At 48.1% G+C, this 22,008-nt stretch overlaps 1 protein-coding gene across 1 annotated transcript in view; it reads left to right on the top strand.

Moving 5' to 3' along the window:
* Positions 1-21,462: 21,462 nt before the first annotated feature.
* LOC311350993 (glutamate receptor ionotropic, kainate 3-like) overlaps positions 21,463-22,008 on the top strand; it is a gene marked incomplete at both ends in the record, with an annotated part of 74,794 nt that continues 74,248 nt past the window's right edge. The window contains one exon of the mRNA XM_084471081.1: positions 21,463-21,525. Within this exon, the coding sequence (XP_084327207.1) occupies positions 21,463-21,525 (63 nt within the window). The remainder of the gene's footprint in view (positions 21,526-22,008) is intronic.

Raw genomic sequence — 22,008 nt, 5'->3', positions numbered from 1 at the left:
CAGCAAGCCTATAAGCCTTCAGGCTTCGGGCATCCCTGACTATTTATGTATTTTAATGTATGACACAGAGTAGTAGAACCTCAGTAGGGGCAGCAGAACCTCAGGAGGGGCAGAAGGTACTGGGTTCAGTGGTCAGAGGGCATCACTCCCAGCAGAAGGGACTGGGTTTGATCCCGGACGCCCTCAGCCCAACCTGGAGGCCTCCTGGATCCAGACTTAACCCTCCTGGATCCAGACTTAACCCTCCTGGACCCAGACTAAACCCTCCTGGACCCAGACGAAACCCTCCTAGACCCAGACTTAACCCTCCTGGACCCAGACTTAACCCTCCTAGACCCAGACTAAACCCTCCTGGACCCAGACGAAACCCTCCTAGACCCAGACTTAACCCTCCTAGACCCAGACTTAACCCTCCTAGACCCAGACTAAACCCTCCTGGACCCAGACTAAACCCTCCTGGACCCAGACTAAACCCTCCTGGACCCAGACTAAACCCTCCTGCTCCTTAAGGAGTTTGGTTCCCTCTCTGCTACAGGACCTCCCAGTCACACAGAGCAGGGCGGCCGGGGTTGCGTGTTGGTAGCAGAGCGGTGGTGTGTTGTAGTGTCTGTCGGGGGTTCAGAGCCGAGCGTGTCATCGCGCTGACAGGCGGAGGCCGTGCCCGTCAGCGGGGATGTGGCGGGGGAGATGTTCTCCTCAGAGAGGATCAGCCGTGTGGCGGCCGGGCGCCTCCAGGCCCACGCTTTCAAACCAGAAAGGATCGACCAATCTGAATCAGCAGAGACACTGTTGTCTCTGTTCTATTGAAAGCCCAGTGAATCAGAAGGAACCTCCTATGGTTCTTTAAGGTGTACGAAGAGGGCCACGTTTAATCTTACAGAATCATTTGATACACTGTTGTTTTTTGTACTCACTTTTTGGCACTAACACTAACCACACACTTGTAATGAAAAATGCTGAATAATATTGATTGATTGCTTATGCTAGACAATTTTCATTGTATCACAACCATTTCTATTCAGTATTTAGAAGGCTGTATATAATATTTAATAAGTTCCCATGTTCAAAATATGTATAAATCTTGTGTTTGGGTGGTCCGTAGCCCGGGAGTGATGAGGGAGGGAGGGACAGTCAGTACCCAAGGCAAGGAGAAGACATCGGTGGCTCTGGAATCAGAGCAGAGGCTAATTATTTGTGCCCGGTCATTTTGGTTAAATTACAATTCTTCAAATTCCCTTGGAATGGATCTGCAAGAGGGGCCACCTACTGTTGTTGCTCGTATCTCGAACCCTGGTTCTGCTCCTGTGCCTGTGTATGCTCCCACTGTATGCTAACATTTACATTCAATAGGACAACAGAAGGTGGTTTAGAGGGACCTGGTTCTGGTGGAATGGGACCATTCAACCAGTGAATGGTCAATGAGCTTTTATCCAGAGTGACTTACCGTTCATTCAGTTATCTTGGAGGGGTCGGGAATGTGGCCAAGAATGCCGCCTCCAGGTAGGCTGTGTCCATTGGGGACTGAATGCTACGTTGTGGCTTAGTTATAATGCTATGTTGTGGCTTAGCTATAATAATACATAATAATAAGGATGGTTGGAGATTTCTGATCCAGTTTGTGACCGAACAAATATATATTCTCTCTCTCTCTCTCTCTCTCTCTCTCTCTCTCAGCACTGTAGCATACTGACGCTGTGGCGATCTAACACTGTTACAGCCTTGTAACGTAGCATGCTAGTGCTTTAATATTGTAGCGCTGTAGCATGCACAAACTGTTGTTATATGCTAACTCCACATTAGCTGAGACCTCTGACCGACGCTCTGACCAACCGATGACCTCGCCCCGATCAAACGTCTCCTGAAACATGACTTTAATCATGACTCTGTGGCGTCCTCTGGCCCGGCGCGTGGGGGTGTGTCTGCCAGCTCTGCTACTGCCCAATGCTGCAGGGTTACTGTGCGTCAACACAGGCTTCCATGTGACGCTATGTACGGCCACGGGAAGCTATGAATAAATAAGTGGTTATGCAGTTGCAGCGATTCAAATCAACCCCCGATTCAATTTGCGTTGAGAACAGCGCTAGAGGGATGCGGCCCACTCACTCACAATGCTACGGGCTAATGCCTGCTTCACAGGGAGACCACCCACCGCTATGGCTGCTAAAACGTGAATGTGCTTAATGCGTGAGTCACAATCATACTATAATACCTCATAATAATACTTATATCTCTGGAGATACACTACATACAGAGAGAGTCAGTCTAATAGTAATGTTGTTCGTCCCGGCTGTTACATGGTTCAAGGCCAGAGGTCTGAAGTCTAGCCGTGGTCATCCTTGACAACTCCATATATCGGTTGGCCGAGAATGCCCTATCACAGACACATCGGTATCGGCGTATGTGTTTACTGATATGCGCCGATATCAAAACTTTAGAAATATTGTTGTTTATTTATCATGTTCTGGGTGTAGGTCAGTAGCGTCTCCCCTGTTACGACCGGCCTAGGGGAACCAAACATAACAAAGGTTGCTCCCCTCTTTTCCCCACTCCCAAAGACACCAGGCACACAGGGCTGCAGTCCAACATAAGGTAATTTATTCAATCGGTAGCATTGAGCTTCAGGGTGAGCATAGCCAAAAACAACAAACAAAACAATCAGACCCAAACTAGCTTTCCTAACCAAAACCCAAGAAAACAAAGATTACAGGTTTCTAACCTTTCTAACTTTTCTAACCTCCCTATAAAATAAACAGGAGAAAAAAAAGATAAACCAAAAGAGCTACTCACCCCTATGATTACCTGGACTGCTAAAGTGTAACACAATACAATACAATGAATTATAACAAAGCCTGGTGGAGTAGGGTCAAGAGAAAAGAGAGTGAATATCTCCAGCGGCGGCCATTTATAGTAGCTCCACCAGTCCATGCACCAATCGGCAGCCAGCACCTGGGGAAACACCAGCACAGAAGAAATCCACACATCAACACTGAAAATACAAAAATATGACCCTGGGTCATAACACCCCCTACAGGTCAGTAGCCCCTCCCCCTACAGGTCAGTAGCCCCTCCCCCTACAGGTCGGTAGCTCCTCCCCCTACATGTCGGAGCTCCTCCCCCTACAGGTCAGTAGCTCCTCCCCCTACTGGTCAGTAGCTCCTCCCCCTACAGGTCGGTAGCTCCTCCCCCTACAGGTCATTGGTTCCTCTAGCTCGTGGTTTTAAGGTGATGTTACTGTGACCAGAAGCATTTCTGGAGGGAAAGCAGTAAAGGAACTGCTCCTCCCCCAGGATACTACGATATATATATATATATATATATAAAATAAAGAATGGGTATAAATATATAATTCATTCATTCATTCAACCTTTATTTCATACTCGGAAATACAATTGAGGGCAGTCCTCTTTTTCACTGCAGCCGAGATACATAATAAAACAAGACAAGACAAAGGCCAGTGTAGGCCACTATAACAAATTCATTGTAAGTGAATTATCAAAGTATTAATACAATATACAAAAATAAAATAAATAAAATATAACAATTTAGTTTAATAAATATGACAAGTGATATACAAAAGCGACAGTTAGTAGGGTCAAGTAAAACAATTACAGACCGGGCTGGGGAGATTTGAAATTAAAACTTTAAACTGGCCATAAGAAATGAGTGAACTCAGTTTAAGGGTCTGTTGGGCTGAGTTCCAAGTTCTAGGGGCGTCAAAACAAAAGGCTGACTTAGCCAGTTCAGAGTGAACATTGGGAACTCTGAGCTGGAGATAATGAGAGGAGCGGGTATGGTGGACATTTGATTGCCAGAATAACAGTGAGGAGATGTAGGGTGGGAGTTTGCCCATGATTGCTTTATATATGTACAACAGCCAGTGTCTAAAACGTCTTTCTGATAAAGATGGCCAACCAATTGTATTGTACAAGGTACAGTGATGAGTGTTATAGCTAGTGCCGGTTACAAATCTGAAAGCCGAATGATAGACTGTCAAGTGCTTTAAGAGAAGTAAGGGTAGCATTCCTATAGATTACATCTCCATAATCTAGCAATGGCAAAAAGACAGCTTCATAATAAATATCTATATTTTGAATACGATAATGAACGATAATGGTGATCTTTTACTCCCTCCCCTATCTACACCCGTACGGTTCAGGCTCTATCTAAACCCCTTATTGGTCAGGCTCTATCTAAACCTTGTTTCAACCTTGTTACATTACTCTCAAACTTAAGGCTGTAGAGTAATGTTTTAATCTGCTGTAGTCTAGTCCACTAACATCCTTTATTCATGTTTCTTTGCCTTTAAGATTGTTGTTACCTTTCACCAGGGAGTTTGTCAGTGATGATTACTCGTAAGAAGTTCTGTTGTTATTGTGTCTTTAATTAGCCGTAAACATCCACGCTTTTAGAAAGCTTTTCCTTCTCAACTGAAGTGTTGATTCTCTAGTGGTAACCCCGCAATCGCTCAAGTCGCAAATTACTTCTAAAGAATATATTTCTTTGACTGTTATTCTTAACAGACTGCAGTTCCAGATACAAAGGCTTCAGTGAATATGTGTTCTTACATTTGGAAATGAGTCAGGATGTGATGGGTTAAGAGCTGTGGGCGAGAGGAACCTCTACGAGGCTCCATACAGCGGAATGGTACCTTCACCATCCTGGAGATGGTAAATGGTAAATGGACTGCATTTATATAGCACATTTTTTGTAACCAGTGGCCACCCAAAGCGCTTTACAATATTGCCAGACATTAACCCATTCATACACACATTCACACACCGACGGCGAGATGAATGAGGGGGCACAGTGTTATGGCCAAGGAAATAGGTAGGTGGGGGAGGGAAGGAGAGCGAAACAGGGAGATAGGGAGGGAAAGAGCGAGAGAGAGTGTTGGAGATGGGGAGGAAGGCAAAAATATGGAGGGAGGGGGAGATTAAGAGAGACTTGTAGCGGGGGACAGCAGCAGGGCTGAGGGAAGGAGGGATGGGGAGCGATAGCAGAGTGGGGAAGACGGGGAGTGAGGGATGGCGAGAGACACTGAACGAGACAGTGATGTTGTTTGGCTGTCACTCCAACGAAATGGCGGTCCTGACGCCTGCGCCAGCGTCATGGTTTAGGATGATGCGCTCCATTAGAGATATCATCGAGGCTGGGCCCATCAGAACCGTATCAACACCCAGCGCCTTCCGAGAACAACGGAGTGCAGCTTCAGTACAGCTCCCAGCTGTCAGATTACAGTATCTTCCCTGTGACTAGGGGCACTGTTTGTTCACTGTCTTTAACTGGCCTCATGTTGTCATTGTTATCATTCTGAACTTTGTACGATTTATTAAGTGTTAAAAGTAGAATGACTGGGTGTAGTTTTAGTTTGATATATCTCACTGGTGTGGTATTTGCATGATGATGCCCTGTCTTTGCTCAGCAGCAGACATCATGATATGTGTAGGGTCATGTCAATGTGAATGGTTATGTGTGCTATACGTGTGATGAATATGTCTTGTATGTTCCAGATCGAAGGGGAAAACTGTGTTGGGAAGCTAAATGGATTAGCGTAGGGTTGGCTAATGGAATGAGCATCAATTAGGAGCACTCAGACTCTTAACGAGGAGCAGAGAAGCCTAATGAGCGATGTACAGGTAGCATCACGCCCAGCCGCCTTCAGATTCCTCCACACCGGCCCTCTCATCAGCACCAAGGTCACATGACTCTGAGCTCACCTCGACCAGCTCTCTGTCCGGGAAGGGCTGAGGTACGAGAAGGACAGGGTTCAGCTTCATCCAGGAGTACTTCATGTCCTTCATCCAGGAGTACTTCATGTTCTTCATCCAGTAGTACTTGTGTTGTTCAGGAGTACTTCATGTTCAGGAGTACTTCATGTTCAGCAGCTTTCCTTCATGAAGGTCTGTTTCTTCCACCGAGCTTTAAAGCCTGTCTTTAAAGGTCTTGAGATTCAGGGTATTTCTCTCTTATTTGATCTAAAACATGTTATAACTTTTTATCTATTTACATGGCCATTTAGGTTTTATGGAGCCATTTTTACATTTGCAGGGGTTCTATTAGAAGCTCACTTCATTTATTAAAACAACATGAATGGAAGGAGGAAGCCCTCACTGCGATCCTTCTCAAGCATTCTGATGATAAGGACTTTATTTAGCACCCCCTTTAAGGGCTCAGGGTCATGGCTGAGGTTTGTGAAGCCCTTTGAGACCAGAACTGGATTCAGAGCTGAACAGATGCAGTTGACCTGACACCAGGATCAGACGAGTTACACATTGGTGCAAAAGGCCTCTTACTGACTGGTTTGTGTGGCTTATTGAAGGGTTTCCCGGTCCATTCTGATACAGGACCTCTCTGTGGTCCGCCTGTTGTCTTATCGCCACGGTCGCCGCTATCTCCTCTGACCCCATTACTCACCCTGTATCTCACTTATTACTCACCCAGAACGCAGGTCAGTCGGGTACCCCGGCAACCAGGATATACGAGACGCCTTGACAACCACACACGGCTGCTAGAACAGCATGTCAGCGGACTGCCGGGAGGTTGACAGTTCCGTACCCTGTCAGTTTGATATTCTGACCTTCCTTCAGTTGGCCAACACTGTGAAGGGTGACTGAGGCGTTATGTGTGTAACACCTCACAGAATGGACGTCATGTAACCTCTCACACATGACATGGCTTTGAGTGGCTGTAGAGGCTAGCATTATGATAGCCTGATGCTATTATTAGGGTAGCATGAGGCTCTGTAGTCCTAATGTTACTCTCTCTGTAGTCCTAATGTTACTCTCTATAGTCCTAACGTTACTCTCTCTATAGTGCTAATGTTACTCTCTATAGTCCTAATGTTACTCTCTATAGTCCTAATGTTACTCTCTCTATAGTCCTAATGTTACTCTCTCTGTAGTTCTAATGTTACTCTCTATAGTCCTAATGTTACTCTCTCTATAGTCCTAATGTTACTCTCTATAGTCCTAATGTTATGCTCTATAGTCCTAATGTTACTCTCTATAGTCCTAATGTTACTCTCTATATAGTCCTAATGTTACTCTCTCTATAGTCCTAATGTTACTCTCTATAGTCCTAATGTTATGCTCTATAGTCCTAATGTTACTCTCTCTATAGTCCTAATGTTACTCTCTATAGTCCTAATGTTACTCTCTATAGTCCTAATGTTACTCTCTCTATAGTCCTAATGTTACTCTCTCTGTAGTTCTAATGCTACTCTCTATAGTCCTAATGTTACACTCTATAGTGCTAATGCTACTCTGAATGCGGGTGATGCTTGGTGCGTGTGTGTGTGCGCACCCATCTGTTTAAACACATGCAAACTAAACACGTAATGCATAATACAGTCCATGGCGATGTATATTAATGGGGGGAGTCATGCATATTATGAACACAAGTCGATAACGATAATGTATACAATACTGGTAAACGATGTTTGTTAATGGATTGCTGCATATCATTAAATAGACTCACAGTTGCGGCCACAGGACCGCGTCCGCATACCATATATGTGTTAAGTTGTCTTTGCCACAATTTACATGACGACTCAGTGTTTCTGAAGTTGGAGAAGAAAACACTATTCCATGTGTGAATTAGGCCTATTATTTGGCCATAAACTGAGCCATTTGAAGTTTTAAATTCATGTGGTCATGCATCTGTCTCAGCGGAGAATGTCAAAATATCAACTCATCAAGTCAAATGCGCTGGCTCTGAAAGGGGATGGGAGATGGAACTCTCATTGGTTTATTACACGTTACGCCCAAACACACCTATGGGTTTCAGACCAACCCATTTTAGATTTGCGTCGGGTACAGGAGTCATTTTTCCACCGTCATAATAGCAACACAAAGCTACTTCCGTTTTGCGCTTAAAGACTTGTGTTTTAGACCGTCTAAATAGGGCCCCTAATGTTACTCTTTCTATAGCTCTAATGCTACTCTCTATAGTCATAATGCTACTCTCTATAGTCCTAATGTTACTCTCTCTATAGTCCTGATGTTACTCTCTATAGTCCTAATGTTACTCTCTCTGTAGTCCTAATGTTACTCTCTGTAGTCCTGATGTTACTCTCTATAGTCCTGATGTTACTCTCTATAGTCCTAATGTTACTCTCTATAGTCCTAATGTTACTCTCTCTATAGTCCTGATGTTACTCTCTATAGTCCTAATGTTACTCTCTATAGTCCTAATGTTACTCTCTATAGTCCTAATGTTACTCTCTATAGTCCTAATGTTACTCTCTATAGTCCTAATGTTACTCTCTCTATAGTCCTAATGTTACTCTCTCTATAGTCCTAATGTTACTCTCTCTATAGTCCTAATGTTACTCTCTCTATAGTCCTAATGTTACTCTCTCTATAGTCCTAATGCTACTCTCTATAGTCCTAATGTTACTCTCTATAGTCCTGATGTTACTCTCTCTATAGTCCTAATGTTACTCTCTCTATAGTCCTAATGTTACTCTCTATAGTCCTGATGTTACTCTCTCTATAGTCCTGATGTTACTCTCTATAGTCCTAATGCTACTCTCTATAGTTACTCTCTTTTTTTGCTCAGTTTTTGCTGGCTGTTTCTGCCTGCTCCGGGCCTAGTCCCGGGTTGACCTCCGGTTGCCCTCCTGCCCCTGGCCTCCTGAACGGGACCTCTCTTTGTCATCGGCCGCCTGGTGACCTTTGGTTTTTCCTCCTGTAGAACAGGAGTTGCTTTTCTCCATATTGTTTGAGCTGACGCTCAGCTTCAAATAAATATTGTGAGCTTTATTGCTGCTTGTGAGTTCAGGGGTAGGGATACATGGGGTTACAGATGTGAGGGGGGGTTCTACAGATGTGAGGGGGGGTCTACAGATGTGAGGGGGGGTTCTACAGATGTGAGGGGGGGTCTACAGATGTGAGGGGGGGTTCTACAGATGTGACGGGGGGTCTACAGATGTGAGGGGGGGTCTACAGATGTGAGGGGGGGTCTACAGATGTGAGGGGGGGTTCTACAGATGTGAGGGGGGGTCTACAGATGTGAGGGGGGGTTACAGATGTGAGGGGGGGGTTACAGATGTGAGGGGGGGGTTACAGATGTGAGGGGGGGTTACAGTTGTGAGGGGGGGGTTACAGATGTGAGGGGGGTTCTACAGATGTGAAGGGGGGCGGGGGGGTATCCCACATTCCTTCCAACATTGACGTTTGTCCGACGACGTCTGCCTTGAGACAATCAATCAGGGGACTCTATTAAGGTCACATGACCTCTGCTCCCAAACCAGAGAGCTCCACCCATCCATGAGGTCAGCTGACCCCAGGTGAACAACCTGTGGAACGTGGAACCATGATGAGGAAGTTTGGCCTTAATCCAATAACACAGAACAACACATGATTATATATGATTTATATTCAACATTCAGAGGTTACCCTCTAACACACACGCACACACGCACGCACGCACGCACGCACGCACGCACGCACGCACGCACGCACGCACGCACGCACGCACGCACTCACCCAAGCACACACACACACACACACACACACACACACCCACACCCACACACAGAGTCATTCTCCATCCTTTCCCCCCCCCCAGGAGCAGGACAGATTGTAATTAATTTCCACATTTAACTGCGAGGCAAAACATGGAGCATCATGGGAAATGGAGGCCAGGGAGCTGCTAGCTGGCTGCGGCTAATGAGCCGGGGGGGGGGGGGGGGGGGGGTCTGGGCCAGATGGAGGAGCTGGTGGTTCCTCGTGACCGCAGAGAATGGCCTCCAGGGGGCTCTGGAGCAACACAACAACATGGAAACAACATGGAAACATCTAGAAGACACACAACAACATGGAAACAACATGGAAACATCTAGAAGACACACAACAACATGGAAACAACATGGAAACATCTAGAAGACACACAACAACATGGAAACAACATGGAAACATCTAGAAGAAACACAACAACATGGAAACAACATGGAAACATCTAGAAGACACACAACAACATGGAAACAACATGGAAACATCTAGAAGAAACACAACAACATGGAAACAACATGGAAACATCTAGAAGACACACAACAACATGGAAACAACATGGAAACATCTAGAAGAGAGTCCTGACCCACAGTGATAGCTTCTGTGATGGTGGACTTTTAAGGATTGATTTGTCAGATTGCCTGTATTGAGTTGTTGTAGTCATTTAGATGATTTGTTGTAGTTTACCCAAAACACGATTTAGAGTCGATCCTCATCTGCCGGCAGCCTGACACTAGCCTCCTCAGAGTCCATTGCCGTGTTCCAATATCCATACTTCCCGTACTTACTATACTTAGTTTGAGTACGTAGGGCATTCCAATTCCGATCGGGCGAAAAGAAATGTAGTCGCGATCGTGATTTCGGGTCAGTGCACCACGGACTATTCGATTTGGAACAACACAAATATGCACGCTTAGTGAGTGCGGATAGTGTGCTACGTTTAAGTGTACTCATGGAAGTATGGATGTCGGAACACAGCACAAGTCTGGTCTCGTCTCAGTCTGCCTCTCTGCTGTTCAGTTCCATACCTGTCCACCAGGGGTCCTTAGAGTCTTTGTCTCCTTGTCTCAAGGATCCTTCCACTCTCTCCACCTGAGCCTCCGGTCAGTCCCACCTGCACCTCATTCCCTCCCCTGTCCAGCCCCACACACTTCCTCTGTTCCCTCGTCAGGTCGTCATACCGCTGGCAGACACATTTGTTATGCTAGTTTTCAGATTCATGTATTCTCTTGAGTTCAGTTCTTGGAGCTGTGATTTTGAGTTTTCCCTGTTAAATCCTTTTCGTTCCTGTCTCTGTCCTCTCGGTCTGGTTCCTGCCCCTGCAGCATCGATCAGGACACCTTAAGACAGCGTCCCCGTCTCCATTTGCAAATGGGGTCACGCAGGAAATTGCTTCCTTATAAATGACAGATATTTTTCGGTAGGCTTTTGGGTTTGAAGGTCCCTTTATAAATGAGACTGCCTGCTGATTGGTCGACACTAGTGATCTACATATCACTGAGGGCGTCCATCCACCAGAACAGTGATACGGCCGTGTCGGGTCACATGATGTGTGGAAGCACCACAGCAGTGATTTCATGGCAGCAATCATTTTCGGAACTAAACCGTGTCCAATAAAGTTTGGTAAGCGATGCTGTTGTTTGTGAAGGAATGCCCATATATAGGCATGTCTCAACATACACACAGAGAGCGCGCGGTGGGTGCGTCTCCTTCGCCTCGATGCCAGTGTTTTCGATCTGAGCATGCTCTCTCTGCATGTTCCTACTGAGCGTGCTCAGTGCGTTCTGCTGCACGACTCCGGTAGGTCAGGCTCTCTCTCTCTTGTTCTCTTTGTCTCTCTCTCTCTCCCAGAATCTTTCAGACGGTTAATAGAAGTACGAGAAGAGTTGTTGCAAGTCGCCGGTGCAGAAAATAAATTAACTCAGTGGAGCTTGATAACACCTCACACACACACACACACACACACACACACACACACATAGCTACACACACAGACACACACACACACACACACACACACACACACACACACACACACATGCACACAGACACACACACACACACACATAGATACATACACATAGATACATGTACACACATACATGCACTCAGACACATTTAAATGCTTTTATTTGGATCCACATTTACAAAGAGGGGAGACAGATACACCAACACACACACACACACACACACACACACACACACACACACATATACAAATGAACAGATACATACACACAAATATATCCACATACACATTCACACATGTACAAACAAACACACATGCTCAAAACAAATACACTTAGATACACACACACACACACACCACACACAGTGGTGAGGGATGGTTGAGGAGGTGGGAGGCTAGGAAGTAGGAGATGTGAAGAGGAGAAGAGGTGGTGGAAGAGGAGGAGGGGTTGGAGGAGATGGTGGTGATGCTAAAGGAGATGGAGGAGGTGGAGGTATTGGTGCAGCCGAAGGAGGTGGTAGTAGTGTGTAGGAGGAGGTGGTGTCAGTCTGCTGACAGACAGGATGAGGAGAAACAGGACAAAGGGGGCGTGACTCTGGTGCTGTTGGTGCAGGGGGGTCTTTGAGGGTCTCTGTGGCGACTGGTGGACCCCCCCGTCTAACTCATAATTTTTTTCCAACTGGAAATGTATTTGAGAATAACAGAATGTAGTAAAACTCATATTGTTCAATGTAACAACGGATCACTTCTGCTGCTGGATGCATGCACACTCTGTTGGTGTTTCATGTTTTATGAAATCATTTTCTGTCTTGTATCTTTGGTCTTAAGTGTAGACACTAGTAAGATACTTGCGGTGGAGCAGATGTTTTATCAGTTCTTTTTAGATTGATTTAAACCATATATATCATCTCCATGAGACTTTGTTCTTTAAAGAACCATCTCCATCATCTCCATGAGTCTTTGTTCTTCTAAGTACCATCTCCATCATCTCTACCCTCTCCATGAGACTTTGATTTCCACCTTGTTGAGTTTGAATCCGCCCTCAGCCAGTGCTGAACAGCAGGCCTCTCCTTCGGTCTGGAGCCGTTCATTACCTGTCCAACGCTGTGATATTCATGGGCAGGGGGTTGGGCTCCAAGCAGGCTTCACTAAGGTCCTCCTGTTTGATCACAGACATAGAACTCTGTGCGGACACCGACGCCTGCGCCTTTGTTTTGCGATGAAAGTGTGAGAGGAAGTTTGTTGTGTGGTGGTTTGGGCTGCACCTGTATGGACTGAATGTAGGTCACGCTCGGGAGGAGGTGGCGGTCGTGCTGAGTTCGTTTAATTGCTTTCTGCTCCCCTTCAGGAATGGAGAAGTAAAAGACCTGGCCCCAGGGCAGAGCTAAAATGTATTTTTACAGGAAAAGTGGAAACCTTTTAATTATCCAAATGAGAAAACACACTTTTGATGGTTTTCTGTGCGACGGGCCTCAGGATCTCAGGCGGCCAAGGAAGGACTCCATGTAGAACATGTATCTTCTAAACTTAGCTTCTCACCTTGTGGGGAATCCACACAGAGACCATCTCCAGCTCAGCACACCTGGAGCAATGAATGAATCACCTGGCCCCAATAAGCACTATGTTCTTATCACATACCATACATTATAATTAAGTCACACTGAGGAATATTGATCCATTTCTTGGTTAATATCACAACATCGATTATTGAACAATGGAGTGAAGCAGAGACAGATCAATCGAGAGTGATCAATATGGATGATTGAATATGTGGATGTGACCAGTGGCCAGAGTCATCAGTGGACTATGCTGTGTTCAGAGATAATTCTGCCGTTTTTGCCAGGATATTGATGTGGTTCGGGCATTCCGTTTCAGCTGAAAGGTTCTGGGTTCGATCCCAATGTCTGCAGTTTACCAGCAGAGCTCCAGGACCTTAATGACATGAATCTGAATCACTGCCCATCCTGAAGGTTTATAAGTTGCTGAATGACAGGAGAACCACATTAACAATTAATTCAGGTTGTTAAGTCTGTGTCTATCAGTCATAGCCTGGCCTCTATCAGTTATAGGCTGGGTCCTATCAGTTATAGTTTGGGTCCTATCAGTTATAGCCTGGGTCTATCAGTTATAGTCTGGGTCCTATCAGTTATAGTCTGGGTCCTATCAGTTATAGTCTGGGTCCTATCAGTTATAGTCTGGGTCCTATCAGTTATAGTCTGGGTCCTATCAGTTATAGTCTGGGTCCTATCAGTTATAGTCTGGGTCTTTGTCACTCGGATCTATAGCTTGGGATATAAAGTCTGGTTCTATATAAGATGTCTGCTGTATCGTGTGTGATTGTATATAAGATGTCTTTGCTGTGTCTGTGTGTGTGTGTGTGTTGCCAGAGTCACTGAGCTCTGTAATGAAATCTCGGGCGCTGACGGAGCCCATTACAGCTCTCATCACAGCTGCTGATGCATGTCTCTGTGTAGGGTAGGGTACGGTACCAGGGTAGGGCACCAGGATACCAGGGTAGGGTACCAGGGTATGGTACCAGGGTACCAGGGTACCAGAGTAGGGTACCAGGGTAGGGTACCAGGATGGGTACCAGGGTATGGTACCAGGGTACCAGGGTAGGGTACCAGAGTAGGGTACCACGGTAGGGTACCAGGATGGGTACCAGGGTATGGTACCAGGGTAGGGTACCAGGGTAGAGTACATGTAGATCAGGGTACTGTACCTGTGTAGGGTACATGTGGGTTCCTGTGTACTGTAGATCAGGTTACTGTACCCTGTGTCTAATCACATCCTGCCAGGAGGAGAGGATGTGATGAGAGGAGGTGAGGAGCAGCAGGAGTAGAGGATGTGATGAGAGGAGGTGAGGAGCAGCAGGAGGAGAGGATGTGATGAGAGGAGGTGAGGAGCAGCAGGAGTAGAGGATGTGATTAGAGGAGGTGAGGAGCAGCAGGAGGAGAGGATGTGATTAGAGGAGGCACGTCGGCAGTCTTTATTGTTGAGGCGGTCGGTCGCCCGGAGGCGAGGCTCCGCCCCAACGACCTCCCCAGCTCCTGCACCGCACACCTCCTCCTGTTGTTCAATTCTGCTCCTCCTCTCTGCTCCTCCCCTCTGCTCCTCCCCTCTGCTCCTCCTCTCTGCTCCTCTCCTCTGCTCCTCCCCTCTGCTCCTCCCTCTCTGCTTAGTACGATCGACCCCTCTCCGTTCCTTCTCCTCTGTTATAGTTTTTCTTCCACTCCTCCTCTGCCTCTCCCCCTCCTCCTCCTCCTTCCCTCATTCTTCTCCTCTCTCTCCCCCCCGCCCCTCTCCTGCTGTGACGAGGCTGTGATGCGTCCGGAGGTGTTGCACCTCCTGGTGGTGGTGAGGAGGAGCAGGAGGAGGCTCTAGTGGAGGCTCCTGGTTCCCTCAGAGCCGTGAGCCTCATACTAACACCACGGAGCCACCAGCAGCTGCAGCTCGGTTCCCTCCACTGTGTGACTGCGGTGTAAACCACAGACAGAGGGAGGAGAACACAGGAGAACAGAGAACAGGAGAACAGGAGAAAACAGGAGAACAGAGAACAGGAGAACAGGAGAACACAGGAGAACACAGGAGAACAGAGAACAGGAGAACAGAGAACAGAGAACAGAGAACACAGGAGAACACAGGAGAACAGAGAACAGAGAACAGGAGAACAGGAGAACAGAGAACAGAGAACAGAGAACAGGAGAACAGAGAACAGGAGAACAGAGAACAGGAGAACAGGAGAACAGGAGAACAGAGAACAGAGAACAGAGAACAGGAGAACAGAGAACAGAAGAACAGAGAACAGAGAACAGGAGAACAGGAGAACAGGAGAACAGAGAACAGGAGAACAGGAGAACAGAGAACAGGAGAACAGAGAACAGGAGAACAGGAGAACAGAGAACAGGAGAACAGAGAACAGGAGAACAGGAGAACAGAGAACAGGAGAACAGAGAACAGAACAGAGAACAGGAGAACAGGAGAACAGAGAACAGGAGAACAGAGAACAGGAGAACAGAGAACAGGAGAACAGGAGAACAGAGAACAGGAGAACGGAGAACAGGAGAACAGGAGAACAGAGAACAGGAGAACAGAGAACAGGAGAACAGGAGAACAGGAGAACAGAGAACAGGAGAGAACAGGAGAACAGAGAACAGGAGAACAGAGAACAGGAGAACAGGAGAACAGGAGAACAGAGAACAGGAGAACAGAGAACAGGAGAACAGAGAACAGGAGAACAGGAGAACAGAGAACAGGAGAACAGAGAACAGGAGAACAGGAGAACAGAGAACAGGAGAACAGAGAACAGAACAGAGAACAGGAGAACAGGAGAACAGAGAACAGGAGAACAGGAGAACAGAGAACAGGAGAACAGAGAACAGGAGAACAGGAGAACAGAGAACAGGAGAACGGAGAACAGGAGAACAGGAGAACAGAGAACAGGAGAACAGAGAACAGGAGAACAGGAGAACAGGAGAACAGAGAACAGGAGAACAGGAGAACAGAGAACAGGAGAACAGAGAACAGGAGAACAGAGAACAGAGAACAGAGAACAGAGAACAGGAGAACACAGGAGAACAGAGAACAGGAGAACAGAGAACAGGAGAACAGAGAACAGGAGAACAGAGAACAGGAGAACAGGAGAACAGGAGAACAGAGAACAGGAGAACGGAGAACAGGAAAACAGAGAACAGGAGAACAGGGCTCTAGATTGAACCACATGCAGTGATGGAAACCACCAAACCAAATCATCAATAACTGGCTGGGTGGAAAACATTCTTCAAATTGACAAACCGGTGATGAGTCACAGCTGTAGTCCCTGGTTGGTTCCCCTGAGCTCTGTCTGGATCTGGGTTCGATTTTGAGGGTTCACGCAACACTATACACTATAGTATATACTACACTATCGAGAGAGAGACAGAGAGACAGAGAGACAGAGACCGGAGGGATTGTATTGATTTGAGCTATTCTGTTATTTTCCTACTAGTAAATCTCTATTTTTTATGTTGTATGTTTTTGCATGCCAACAAATCCCTCTGAATCTGAATTTGATACATGGGTGCACATAGATACAGAGAGAGAAGGACAGCTGGAAACAGAGCCAGAGATACAGAGAGAGAGAGAGAGCTTCATGTCGCCGTCAGGGACGAGCAGCAGAACAGTTTATGAGTCCCTCAGAGATGAAGGAGGAAGGAGGTGAGGAATAAAAACAAGTGTTTGTCGCCATAGAGACACGTCTCCCACGATAAGACATGCCACCCGCAGCTGGTTGGAGTCCTGGGGAGGGAGTCCCGTTCTGTTGGAACGGTGTCAGGCTCAACGACAGCTGTCACCAAACAGGCTCCCTGCGGTTGGAGATGTCCGCTGAAACAAAGAAGAGGTTCAAAGACAGACAGTGAGGAGATGTGAGCGATCAGTGAGGAGATATGAGTGACCAGTGAGGAGATATGAGCGATCAGTGAGGAGATATGAGCGACCAGTGAGGAGATATGAGCGATCAGTGAGGAGATATGAGCGATTAGTGAGGAGACATGAGCGATCAGTGAGGAGATATGAGCGACCAGTGAGGAGATGTGAGCGATCAGTGAGGAGATATGAGCGACCAGTGAGGAGATATGAGCGATCAGTGAGGAGATGTGAGCGATCAGTGAGGAGATGTGAGCGATCAGTGAGGAGATATGAGCGACCAGTGAGGAGATGTGAGCGAGATCAGTGAGGAGATGTGAGCGATCAGTGAGGAGATATGAGCGACCAGTGAGGAGATGTGAGCGAGATCAGTGAGGAGATGTGAGCGATCAGTGAGGAGATATGAGCGAGATCAGTGAGGAGATATGAGTGACCAGTGAGGAGATATGAGCGATCAGTGAGGAGATATGAGCGACCAGTGAGGAGATATGAGCGATCAGTGAGGAGATATGAGCGACCAGTGAGGAGATATGAGCGACCAGTGAGGAGATATGAGCGATCAGTGAGGAGATATGAGCGACCAGTGAGGAGATGTGAGCGACCAGTGAGGAGATATGAGCGACCAGTGAGGAGATATGAGCGACCAGTGAGGAGATATGAGCGACCAGTGAGGAGATATGAGCGACCAGTAAGGAGATGTGAGCGACCAGTGAGGAGACACGAGCGACCCTGTATCGTTCCCCAGTAACCATCAGGGGGTATCCGTCCCCGATGGATCAGGGGCCGATACCAGAGGTCCTTCTCTCCCTCCACGGAGCCTGACCAGCAGAGAGTCCGGGGAGCGCCGGCGGCGGCCCGCGGCGCCGCCTCCTCCCTGGACGCTGTTGTTGTTGGAGCTTTTCCACTTTGACTTATTCTTTCGCTAAAGGGGGCGTCCGTCCCAGCCTGACATAAATCACCGAGGTGCACTTCAAGAACGAATGTCTGCCCGCGCGTCGGCCCGTCGGGGGATAATAGAGGTCAACACAAATACGAAAAAAGAGTGTGAATTATTTTCTACACAGGTTTGCCGCTGCTGGTATTGATGTATGTGTAATGAAACATGTGCTGCTGGGCGGGCTCAAAGTGCTCTAATGCTATTCTTGGGCCGCTTCCAAGGGTGTTCAGAAAGGAATCATTCAGACTCTTAATGCTGGGCTGCGTGGGCGGCGGTCAAGGGCGTCGGCCCCGTTAGCGCGAGTCCCACGCGTCGCCTTCGCTCGGCGTTTCCTTCCTCTCTCCCTCCCCTCCCTCCTCACCCTCCTCACCCCCTCGCCCCCTGACCCAGTGAGTCTGGTTCCGAGGTTCCTCTCTCCCTCCTCTCCCTCCTCACCCCCTCACCCTCTCACCCCCTCACCCAGTGAGCCTGATTCCGAGGATCCTACCTGACTTCCTCTCTTAAACAACAAACACTAGCGCCGCGGTGGCGGCGGCGGCGGCGGCGGCGGCGGTGTCGGAGGTTGTGTTTCCACCTGACAGGCCTGACCAGGTAATGAGAGCAGCTCCCGCAGGATGCTAACAGGATGCTAACCAGGTCGTTAAGCCGCCTGGTTCCAGCCGGCCGCGGGCTGCATTAGGAGTCTGTGCGTGTGGCGGTCTGGAGCAGAATGTCTCCGCCGAGCCAAGCCACTCCTCTGAGAGGTAATCGGCTTTGAAAAGAGCGCAGGAATGATGTGTGCGCTCTGTGATAAAGCACCCCTCTTTTATTACGCCAGACAATAGGTCTGTACGTGTTTAAAGCCGTGATTGTTCCGGCCGGCTGGGTAAGCCCAGGTACGGAGAACCCGTCCTCCGCCAGGAGAACACGTGGATTAGCCAACGCTGATTGTTCTCCCCGTTACGAGCCTCCGCTGGTCTAATAGATTGTTCTCCGTCTCCAGTTCTGTTCCCGGCCTGTCGTGTCTGGAACAATCCTTTACGTTCAGCTTTCACAAATTAAACATTATGTTCATGTTTTCCACACTGGAGCGTTCATGTGGTTTATAAAATGATGACCCAATAAATATATGTATTTAAATGAATAAATCCAGTCATCATGCCATTCAGGGCATTGGTTAAATCCCCAGAGAAGAGAGACGGACGGATCAGTCCACCTTACCTTCTGTGTTCTCCTCCTCCCAATGCTTGACGCAGACTTCTCTCTCATGTGCCTCCTAAGCCAATCACCTCAGGCCGTTCTCCTTGTGCTGCCTGCAGAAAACCTCCTGTGGGAGTTCTATACAGAGCAGAGTCTGTGTGTTGGCAGCCTCACTGACCAGGGGGTGAGAGCCTCAGTGACCAGGGGGTGAGAGCCTCACTGACCAGGGGGTGAGAGCCTCACTGACCAGGGGGTGAGAGCCTCAGTGACCAGGGGGTGAGAGCCTCAGTGACCAGGGGTGAGAGCCTCACTGACCACGGAGTGAGAACATCAGAGAAGGTGTTAGGTGTTCCACCTTCTGGTTCTGCAGCAGAGGGCTGGTGTGTGCTGGTAGCAGGGGGCTGGTGTGGGCTGGTAGCAGGGGGCTGGTGTGGGCTGGTATGAGGGCTGGTGTGGGCTGGTAGCAGGGGGCTGGTGTGTGCTGGTAGCAGGGGGCTGGTGTGTGCTGGTATGAGGGCTGGTGTGGGCTGGTAGCAGGGGGCTGGTGTGTGCTGGTATGAGGGCTGGTGTGGGCTGGTAGCAGGGGGCTGGTGTGGGCTGGTAGCAGGGGGCTGGTGTGGGCTGGTATGAGGGCTGGTGTGGGCTGGTAGCAGGGGGCTGGTGTGTGCTGGTAGCAGGGAGCTGGTCTGTGCTGGTCATCTGGTCCAGTCATTGCGTTTCCACTGCCAAAAGTGGGCGTGATCCGGACTGAGCCGTATTGAGCCGTACTTGTCTCGCAGTACTCCTCCGTTGGGGTACTGAGACACCGAAAGGGTGCCGGCAAGTTTGAGCTACTCACGCGCGACAGGGATAATAACAAACAAACGCATTACCCGCGAGGTACTGACTCTCAGTCGGCAAGTTTGAGCTACACACGCACAAAAGTTTGCCGTCCTTCTTGGACGCCCTACATTGTTGCTCTTTGTTTATGCTCTGCGTTCTTCGTTTTCCTTGGATTTATTAGGAGGCTACACTGTGTCGGGCTGCTATGAGATCACGTAGCTGCCGTGGCTATCGCCGTCCGGCTTAAACCCCGCCCTACCATAAGGGTACTGGTCGGCGGTGGAGACGCGAGCCCTAACTGAGCTGGGCTATACCGCACCCTCACTACTGGACTGAGGCGTGATGGGTCCGAAGCGTACCCGCCAGTGGAAATGTGCCATAACACCTCAGACCACTAGACTGTGTGTGTGTGTGTGTGTGCGTGCGAGTGTGTGTGTGTGCGTGCGTGCGTGCATGCATGTTAAGTGCCTGTGTGTGTGTGTGTGTAAGTAGGCTAGTTTCATATTTAGAAGGCTATATTTAGTACCCAGCCTGTGATATCGGAGGCGTTCAGGGCTGGTCTCAGCGGAGCCGGGGGCCGCCGGACTCTTCATCATCGGAGGCGTCTCTGATTGAGTGCTTAACGGGGGTTCCCTGTGTAGCAGTTAAACACTCTGCCGCCCGGCGTCCAGAGTGCGGTTTACAGTCCCGTACAAAGTGTGTCAAGAGGTTATAAAACCATGTTGTGTCCCATTACCTCCCCTCTGGCTGGGCTCATGCATGACAAAGACCCCCCCCCCCCACCGCTCCCCCCCCCCCCGCTCGGTCGACACACCGATACTGAGACCCCCCCGCCCCTTCCCCCCCCCCCCCCGGTCTGAGGGAGACATCACGAGACCACAGACACGCCCCCATGATACATCGTTAGCACATCACCATAAGGGGACTTTTTGAAACTATATGAACTGTATTCATTAAGGTCAGTTCATTAGGTAATACATATTTACTAACAGTCAATGAGTAGTTAACCAATGGTCTACTTTATTAATGGTGTTCATATCAGGTTTAGGGTTCACCCTATCCCTAACCCTATTAAATTATATAGAAATGAATACCTTAGTTAACGTGAACACCCTTAGTAAACATGAGCACCGTTAGTAAATGATAACTAGACATAAGTTAACTGTTAACTAACTGTTAATGAATTGTTGGGTTTGGGGTTACTCTATTAACTCATCTAAATGAATGGATGACTATTTTTAATGGATGTACCCTTATTGTAGTAAATACCCCTAGCGATGCCTTAGCAATATGTTAGTGATCAATTAGCAACCAGACCTACCTTTTTATGACGTTATCAAAAGAATGTCACGGTTGTTAGGAAGGCCACATTCTAACAGTGTGATCCCAACTAGGTCCTCAGAAGTGTTTTGCACCGGTGTTCTGCACAAATATGCACCGGTGATAAAATACTGGGCTCAGTTTTAATTGCATGTGTTGTTGTAAAATCAATGTCAATTACTCTGAAGCTAGCTAGCGGGCGCTAATCTAGTGTCTGATCTGCACTAGAGCCCATACATCCAGCTAGCGCCCGCGGGACCCACTGCTAGCCTGCTACAGGCCTCCCCTCTACCCCACTTACTCGGGAGAGAACCCCCATGGACCCCCCCCAGACCCTCCCACAGAATATAAACATGGACCACTACAGCCGTGGTGATGGGGTATGGAGTACCGGTCTATATTAGTGTCTGGGGTCTGGAGGTACTGGTCTATATTAGTGTCTGGGGTCTGGAGGTACTGGTCTATACTAGTGTCTGGGGTCTGGAGGTACTGGTCTATATTAGTGTCTGGGGTCTGGAGGTACTGGTCTATACTAGTGTCTGGGGTCTGGAGGTACTGGTCTATACTAGTGTCTGGGGTATGGAGTACTGGTCTATACTAGTGTCTGGGGTCTGGAGGTACTGGTCTATATTAGTGTCTGGGGTCTGGAGGTACTGGTCTATACTAGTGTCTGGGGTCTGGAGGTACTGGTCTATATTAGTGTCTGGGGTATGGAGGTACTGGTCTATATTAGTGTCTGGGGTCTGGAGGTACTGGTCTATATTAGTGTCTGGGGTATGGAGGTACTGGTCTATATTAGTGTCTGGGGTCTGGAGGTACTGGTCTATACTAGTGTCTAAAGTCTGGAGGTACTGGTCTATATA

The sequence above is a fragment of the Micromesistius poutassou genome, assembly GCF_964030765.1.
Source record: "Micromesistius poutassou genome assembly, chromosome: 8".
Lineage (NCBI taxonomy): Eukaryota > Metazoa > Chordata > Actinopteri > Gadiformes > Gadidae > Micromesistius > Micromesistius poutassou.
Note: the sequence above shows the minus strand (reverse complement) of the source record. Positions and strands in the feature narration are given on the sequence as shown.